Source organism: Silurus aristotelis (assembly GCF_946808225.1).
Source record: "Silurus aristotelis genome assembly, chromosome: 9".
Classification (NCBI taxonomy): Eukaryota; Metazoa; Chordata; class Actinopteri; order Siluriformes; family Siluridae; genus Silurus; species Silurus aristotelis.
The window spans coordinates 27,142,686-27,151,834 of NC_139582.1; the positions used below are offsets into that span (position 1 = coordinate 27,142,686).

The 9,149-nt window shown below is 40.0% G+C and overlaps 1 protein-coding gene across 1 annotated transcript; it reads left to right on the plus strand.

Annotated features, from left to right (window-relative positions):
• The first annotated feature begins 1,065 nt into the window (after window positions 1–1,065).
• Window positions 1,066–8,873, plus strand: grpr (gastrin-releasing peptide receptor). The gene is made up of 3 exons (XM_083551193.1): window positions 1,066–1,653; window positions 3,905–4,256; window positions 8,347–8,873. Exons 1-3 carry the CDS (start codon window positions 1,256–1,258, stop codon window positions 8,737–8,739), a joined length of 1,143 nt encoding a protein of 380 aa, XP_083407319.1. The 5' UTR covers window positions 1,066–1,255; the 3' UTR covers window positions 8,740–8,873.
• The last annotated feature ends 276 nt before the right edge of the window (window positions 8,874–9,149 follow it).

Below are 9,149 nucleotides of genomic sequence, written 5' to 3' on the forward strand. Positions count from 1 at the left end.
TCAGTTAAGTGAAAAGTGACAATGAGCCTTGTGCTACCTCATAATACTAGAGAGACAAAGGTGGATGATGAAAAAGGAAACCAGAGGATGAGAATAGCAGTGGTACAAAACTATAGGTAGAGAACAAAAGAGGACCCAGCACTGAGGCTTGTGGGACACCAAGGTCTAAGGATCCCCTCCATGTCACCTTATAGGTAAATTTTTTTTACAAAAATTAGAATGAGGAATCTGGTATTGCTTAACCAGTCCCACTCTCTCTCAAGGAACAAGATCACAAGTTGAGTTTTTTTATTTTATTTTATATATGACTCTTTCATAACCTTTTTATTTCTGCTTTGGAACAATGTCCATTTTTAAAAGTGCTATACAAATATAGCGAAATAACACTGAATTTGGTCTTTCGGTATCAATCTTTTTCTATACAGGGAGGGTTTTTTCTTTAAAAAAAAAAAAAAAAAAAAAAAAAAAAAGAAGGAAATTGCATCCAAAATGTTATTCCAATTTTACACAAAACAAAAATATTAATTGGTTTGCACTCCAGGCCAACAACATCAACAAAAAAACTTAGTTAACAAAAAAGTACAATATGTAATGTTTACCTCTGTTTTCCTTTCAAAAGATATGTCATAAAACAGTATGTGTTCTGAAAGCTAAAAATTTAAAAAGAAAATTAGTTTAGGACTATATATATATAAAATTTTCTGAAATGTGTGTGTGTGTGTGTGTGTGTGTGTGTACTGAAACAAATTAAGTACATAATTTAAAGCATTGAAGACTTTCGAATAATTTGCTTTTGTATAAATATCAATTACTTTATTATTATTATTATTATTATTATTATTATTATTATTATTATTATTATTATTAATGAGGTTTTTGTGCAGATATATTCTGGAATATGTATTTGAGTAGTCAGAAGTCGTCATTGCTGTGGTATGACTTCAGACGTCCCGGTGGCAAATGACAGTGGTGGTCGGGGGGTCTGTCATGCGCATGCGCGCAAGCCTTACATATCCAAACACATGCGCTCCACTGATATGCGCTCTGGACGCCACGCACCTGAACACAAACCCCCGACATGAAGCTTCGGATCCCTCGGTCCCAGTCTCCTCCGTGGAAAGTCTGCGAGTTAAAAAGGGTCTTAATGGCAAAATGCGCAAAGTGAAACATAAATCTGAGAAATACGCATTCAAAAGAACTTAATAAAAGGAGATCAGTAGATTGATTTAGTGAAACAGCACCAGTCCACAGTGTCATGTCTTTGGAGGAAACGTTCACGTCCGTCGCCGAGGATAAAAACGAGTCGTGGGATCGCAGGAACGCGCCGGACGCGCGCGAGGCGTCTGTGTGGCACGCGGGAGTCGCGATCGCTGCCGCATACGCGCTGATCATCGTGGCGGGTCTGGTGGGCAACGTGACCCTCATCCGCACCTTCTGCGCCGTCAAGTCCATGCGTAACGTCCCCAACTTGTTCCTGTGCAGCCTCGCGCTCGGCGACGTGCTCCTGCTGGTCACGTGCGCGCCCGTGGACGCCACACGCTACCTGGCTGAAGAATGGCTCTTTGGAAGAACCGGATGCAAACTGATCCCCTTCATCCAGCTCACGTCTGTCGGCGTGTCAGTGTTCACCCTCACCGCCCTGGCAGCCGACAGGTAAGACGGCATTGGAAACAACTTGCTTTGCTTTTCTTTCTGCATTTCTTGTCTTCACTAAAATATTTTTTTGCATCAAGCATGCAACAATGCATAATCAGCTTTTTTTTTTAATGCACACTAATGCAGATACTGTAATAACCAAGCCATTGCTTTAAACCAACAAAGATGCTCAAATGCATAAAAAAAGTGATCTTTAATTTCCACTTAAGCATCAATCTAGGGTTCAATGTTTTAAAATATGAATTTATTTAGGACTTATTTAATGTGTGCATCTATACCTTATTTCAAAATGTATATATATTTACAATACAATGTACAAATAATACATCATGCATATATAAATACATATACATTTTCCTAAATATAAAACCCAAATAGAATAAAAACACAAACGCATATATATATACTATCAAAAAATTTCTTTTCTAATTGAATTGTACAGTAACCATGCATCAAAAACATACCTTTATTGTGGTTTAATGTCATTGCTACTCAGTTTGGAATGTGCATGGTGGTACATCTTTCATGAGAACCTGCACATGCTGACATGGCATTAACAACGGGCTCTTCTCTGATGTTTGTTAATGAAACGGCTCCATTCTGTGGGGTAATATGTGTAAATACTTATGTTTACGTATTGGAAAATTGCCTCCGAGGTACTTCAGACCACGTGTGTGGTCCTGGTCTCCTGGAACAGAATGCTCTCTTTACCGCTTGCTTGATGGAAATAAGCCTGATGTCATGCTTTGCTTCTTCTGGAAAGCATTAGAAAGTAATATTTAGCTGTGTGTTTGCTTTGTAATGGATATTTCTTGCTTTTTATTTTTTTATTTTTTAACGTTTCGATAAAAACGGCGACACATAGAAGTATCTGTAAATAAAATATACAGATTTCTTGCCGGAAAAACATCAGGGGTTGGGTAGAAATTTCAGTGCATAATGGCATTGATGTCAGCTTTGCTCATCATCAAATTACCTGGTTGATTATAAGTGCTCTAATTATAATCCTACACTGATGGAAGATTTGCTGGTTTCCAGGAAAAATAAAGGTTTGAAACACTGCTGATGGATTGCAATTGACAATATGTTGTTTCTATCTACTTAATCCGATTTTTAAAACTAACCACTTACATTGACATCTTCAGTATTCCTGTAGTACGGTATTATAATCGTCTTTTTTTTTTTCCTGTTGTACAAAATCACTCCTTCAGTCTTTGCTCTCTTTATGTCAGTGCCCGAGAGCCTAATAAGTCAAGTGTAAAATTCCTCATTAGAGACTCAGAGCCTCAGTTTATGTGGCCATTAGTGTGGCACTTATTCTTAGAATTAAAGGTAACAGCCCTCACCCACATAGTACACGTCATCATCTGAACCGATTTCACTTCGAAAATGCTTCCTGTGTGTAATTAAGAGATTTCGACGCAGAGAAGATGGTCTTCATGATAGAATAGACAGAATGGCTCTGTTTTGCCATGACGTGAGACGAGCACTTGCAAGTGCATTTTTCCAAGCTACCGAGTAATCCTTTTCTGCGACTTCGAGATAGATTGAAGGAGCAAGACACCATATGTCACCACAAGAATTACATTGTCGTAGTCTTTGGAGGTATTGCGTTGGAATTTTCTTAAAAAAAATATATAATAAAAATTTGGACCAATGTATTGGGACACCTGACATTTCCATGCACTTCATTCCATCAAGTCTTGGTAGAAAACTCTCTTTAAATGAACATTTATGTCATTCATTTATACAGCAGCTGAGAGTTTTAGGGCCTTGCTCAAGATACTAAATGTGGCAGCATGGTGGTACTGGGATTTGATCTCACAACCTTCAGATAAGTCCATTGTCTTACCATTGAACTACCACTTTAACCAAAATAAGCTTCATGCACAATGAAGCATGGTGGTGGCATTATCATGCTATGAGGCTGCAATGGTAATTATACCATGAGCAGTCAGAATGCTTGATTCTGATTGGCTGAAAGGTGTGCTGTATATTATTATAGCTCCATATAAAGCTCTGACCTCTTTTTTAGTGCACCCCAGGCCTCCTCACCTCACGGCTAAATAGGCACAAAGTTAGTGGAACATCTTCCCAGAAAGGTGTAGGTTATTATAACAGCAAATTTGGGACTAAGTGTGGGACGGGTTGTTCAAAAATCACATGGCCAGTCACAATCATGTATTATTTATACCTTTATACCTAAATATTTACACACAAAGTAAATCTTCTTCTCCGTCTATTTCAGATATAAAGCCATTGTGAAGCCCATGGACATTCCAACGTCCCACGCTACAGCTAAGGTTTGCTTGAAAGCTTCTGCCATTTGGCTCTTGTCCATGGTTCTGGCCATCCCAGAAGCCGTTTTCTCCGACCTGCATAGCTTTCACATCACACAGACCAATGAAACATTTCAAACGTGTGCCCCGTATCCCAACACAGGACACCTGCACCCTAAAATCCACTCCATGGCCTCGTTTCTTATATTCTACGTCATCCCGCTTCTCATCATTTCCGGCTATTACTTCTTCATCGCCAGGAGCCTGATTAGGAGCACGATCAACTTGCCAGTCGAGGGGAAGATCCCCATTAGGAGACAGGTGAGACGCTAGGAATGCATCAAGTAATTAAATCATAATGCAGCAGCAATTTCTCACAAAAGACATAAATAAAATTCTCTGCATGTACCTGCTGTCTACATTATCTTACATCAAGATTTTTTAAATACTGTTTACAAGCCCCAGTTATGAAATATGGGTTCTCATCAAGTGCCATATACTTGCCAAGGAGTGCTTTTAAATAATACATAACACGAATACATACCTGGTATAGTCAAATAATGTTAATGGGGTGGTGTGATGTTGAAGCTGAATCCCTTTATATGTCAACTTTTAATTGATTAATTGAAAAACTAGCTTTCTTAAAGTAAACATGTCATTCGGCCCACCACAAATGAGCTGCTGAGTGTTTAGGTCCTTGCTTAAGGGCCTAGAAGTGGTAGTACTCGGATTTAAACTCACAACCTTTGACCTTACTACTGAACTACCACTTTAACTAGACAAAGTGCACAATGAAGCATGGTGGTGGCATCATCATGCTATGGGAATGCAACGTTAACTATACCATGGTCAATCGGAATACTCCGTTCTGATTGGCTGAAATCCTTGAATGCACTGTTAATCTTTCTTATTGAAGTGCTGTCTATAAAAAAAAAGATAACCATAGTAAAATAAAGTTATACAATATACAGAAAGCTTATGTAATCTTACTGTACTTTTAACCATGTGTGATTGAGTTTGATGAATTTTACATCTATTAATCTATAAAAAAAAAAAAATAATAATAATTTTTGACTGCAGAAATCGCTGACAGCTAGATTTAACTTGTCAGTGCTTGCATGTGACCATGGGATGTGAAGGATAATCCGCATCTAAGCATGCGTCACATAACACATGTGCGGTAAGTGATTCCCGGTTGCCTTCGGGCAGTTCTTTAAATCCACGTCACGTGCTTGAATCTTGTTATGCCCACATAGCTGTATATACACTTTAAGGACAAACGTTTGTGGACACCATTTACATTACACGGGTTGAAGATCTTGTAAAAGATCTTGAGTGGCCAACTATAGAGCTCTGACCTCAATGTAACAGACTGCTACATTGACCCAAGACTACAGTTTGATTCTGATCACCATTACCGTACCCTGCAACATCGTATATATCTCCAATAAATTTTTGAACATCCCATTCCACATTCAGTTCAAATTTGCTGTTATAATAAGCTCCACTCATCTTGGGGGGGGGTGATGATCCACTAGATTTTGGAGTGGATTTGTGTTGATTTGTGTCAATCACATGCGCCTTAATAAATTTAAGTACCGCTGTAGGTTATGTGAGGAGGCCTGAAGTGCAGTCAGCATTTCAGTTCATCCCAAATGGATGATCAGTTGGGTTCAATTCAATCCATTTTTATTTGTATTGCGCTTTAAACAATGAACATTTTCCCAAAGCAGCTTTACACAGATAATGTGGTGATAAAAAATTTATATGTTCTTTATAAGTATGTTTGTCTTACTGTGGCAAGTAAAAACTCCCAGAGATGGCAAAAGGAAGGAACTTTGAGAGGAACCAGACTCAAGAGGGAAACAATCCTCATCTGGGTTGCACCGAATGTCCATTTATTGGAGATATATACGATGTTGCAGGGTACGGTAATGGTGATCAGAATCAAACTGTAGTCTTGGGTCAATGTAGCAGTCTGTTACATTGAGGTCAGAGCTCTATAGTTGGCCACTCAAGATCTTTTACAAGATCTTCAACCCGTGTAATGTAAATGTTAATGGAGCTTGTTTTATGCACATTGTCATACTGAAACAGGTTTCCATATAGTGTAAAAAAAATATCTCCTCAAAGAAAACTTCACAATTTTTTATTACAATATGCTTTCTCTCTATTAAAAAACAAAGTTTTTTTTCCAATCTGTTTAGTCGACTTACGTTATGCTGATTATGCCGAGTATGTGAATGGCCTTCTGGCTTTAATATTGTCAGGAATGTTTTAACACATTCCAACAAGACGTAATTGAGAATTGGAACAGCGCTGTGATGTTCTATTCAATCAGAAGGACATGGTCTGGTTTGGACTCTTCAATTGCGTTCCATATATTCCATTAGCAGCTGTTAGTCCTTGCTTTAAATTTGTTGAAAGCTGGAAGCAAACAGTGAATGAATACAATTTTGCCCCCACCAATACATTTTGTGTACATCAAATGCAGTTCGTTTTGACCATTCCATACTTTTATTTATTGCAATTGAATATACATCCTAAAAATGCAGTTAAAAGTATGTGGACATCTGACCACAGGATTCAGTATTCCACATCTAGAGAGCTCTAGGTTGAGAGATCTTTCACTTCAACCCATGTGATATCTTTATAGAGCTGGCTTTGCTCACAGGGGCATTGTCATGCTGGAACAGGTTTGGGTCTAATAGTAGAAGCAAAGGAAATATTGAATGTTCGATTTCATCGAAAGGCATCCTGTACAATTGTGTGCCTCCAACTTTGTGGTAACATTTTTGGGAAAGAACCACATATCTTTTTCTTTATGAGGTTTTAAATATAATGAGACGAGCAATATGGTGTATTTAGTAGAGATGGAGATCAACTGACCGTACGTACCGTGAGATCAACTGACCGTACATTCTCGCTCTCTGGGGTTTGTAATGTTTGAATGATTTAGAATTACACTCCTGGTATGACCCAGATGAGGATGGGTTTCCCTTTGGTTCCTTCCTCATGCCATAAATACACATACATTTTAAATATAAGTTAATTTTGTTCTAGAATTCTCATATTCTGTTAAGCTGCTTTGAGACAATACTAATTACCGTATTTTCCGGACTATAAGCCGCTACTTTTTTTCCCACGCTTTAAACCCCGCGGCTTAAACAGCGAAGCGGCTAATTTATGAATTTTTCCAGGGTTATTCCTGGTTTCAAAAACTTCAAGCCAAAAACTGAGCCCCATAACATTAGACCAATAAAATTGCTGAACGGGTATAGGTGAACCAATGAAACTCTTTATATTCAATCGGGTGCGTTCCCACTGAATCGGGCCGCACCACATCATAAATATGGATGATGTTCCTCTGACGTTTGACCTGCCGCTCACTCGGACTGTCAACAGAAATTGCGACTCATTCGTCACGCTGAAAACAACCGGGCATGAAAACACGCACTTCACCTGTGTTCTGAGCTGCACGGCATCGGGAGAAAAGCTTCACCGATGGTGATTTTTAAACGTACGACGACGCCAAAAGATAAACTCCAGAGAGAAATTGTTGTGAAAGGAAGGAGGAAGACAGTGAACGATGACTTTCTTGGTAGGCTACTGTTTAGATACAAGCCGTGTAACAGGCACTGTCTTTCATTAAAGCCTGTGTAAAGTTCATTAGTTTCAATGTAGACAGGTGCGGCTTATAGACAGGTGCGGCGTATTTATGTTCAAAATAAAAATCTTTGTAAAATTCAGTGGGTGCGGCTTATATTTGGGTGCGCTTAATAGTCTGGAAATTACAGTATTAAACCACTCTAGAAAGAACATTGAATTGAATTACTAAAATGCAATAGGGTAGCAGGAATGCCTACTCAAGGTCACTTTCCATGCCATGGTCTCCTTTGGTTGGTTTCATTCATTTAATTCATCAAGCATCGAGTTAAATAATGTTCTCGAGACTATACAGCGAATTAGACTGGACAGATTTTTCATTCTATTCATAACACGACATTATTGCGGCACCATTAATCACCCTGCTCGACATTTATCCGATTTTTTTTCACGGCGTCTGTTTTTACGACGACATAATGAAGTGTCATATTGCCGCCGTCGCCTCGTCTGTGGACGACAGCCAGATGCCTGACTCACGAGGACATTTCACAAGACATATTTACATTCCCTGGTTCGAGCTGAGCAGACACAGGACCCGGCGGTGGCGGATTGAACTCGTAAGCTTCGGATCGGCAGCCAAGAGCATTTGATCGTAATTAGATGATCGTTTCGGATGAGCGTAGGTTTTTGGAAAAGCTTGAAAAAGAGAGAGATCGCAACTAGAAACAGGACTGTTGTCTATTTGAAAGCTTTTGTATGCACTGAACTGCTTTTCTCCCCTCTTCCCCCTCCTCCTTTACCTCAGATGGAGTCGAGGAAGCGTCTGGCTAAGATGGTGTTGGTGTTCGTGGGCCTCTTTGCCGTCTGCTGGTTCCCCAGCCACGTCGTCTACCTGTACCGCTCGTACCACTACACCGAAGTGGACACGTCCGTGCTGCACTTTGTGACCAGCGTGGCAGCCCGCATCCTGGCGTTCACAAACTCGTGCGTCAACCCGTTCGCGCTCTACCTGCTGAGCAAGAGTTTCCAGAAGCAGTTCAACAAGCACATCTGCTGCTGCTGCTGCCCTCCGCTGCCGCTGCACGCGCACAGCACCACGCGCGGCAACACGGGCATGAGCTCGCTCAAGAGCACGCAGAATCACACGGTTGCCAGCTTCAGCCTCATTAACGGCAACCAAGGCTGTCACGAGGGCTGAGTGTTTGGTCCCTTTTGTGTTTTGATTCATCGTGATTGGTCAGTGTGCTTGTTGGTTGCTACTGTGCTGTATTGTTGTCTGGAATAGGTGTTATGCATTACATTGTACACCAGTAGAAAAGACGGGAAGAACGATGGTGCGCTGAAAGCTCTCCAGCTCATGGTTTTTAAGCACCACTGAGCTGTCCGGGAAAACGGTTGCTATCTATTTTGATCCTCTAGTAGGCGCTATTTATTAGTGGAAGACATTTGCATTATTTTCAATGCTAAAAGTGGTGAGAAACACAATCAGGTCAATGATCTTTTAGATTGTTGATGTAACTTAATGCTGTAAATGACCCAAACTGTGTCCTTTCCAACATGTTCCAACCAGGCAGTGATCTTTATTTCGAGACCCATTCAATTGCTATA

What these genes read in the sequence shown, in the direction of transcription:
- grpr (XM_083551193.1), top strand. Translation starts at nt 1,256, where the DNA reads ATGTCTTTGGAGGAAACGTTCACGTCCGTCGCCGAGGATAAAAACGAG. An exon ending in ACCGCCCTGGCAGCCGACAG is followed by an intron (nt 1,654 to 3,904) that starts GTAAGACGGCAT and finishes CGTCTATTTCAG; the next exon opens with ATATAAAGCCATTGTGAAGC. An exon ending in AGATCCCCATTAGGAGACAG is followed by an intron (nt 4,257 to 8,346) that starts GTGAGACGCTAG and finishes CCTTTACCTCAG; the next exon opens with ATGGAGTCGAGGAAGCGTCT.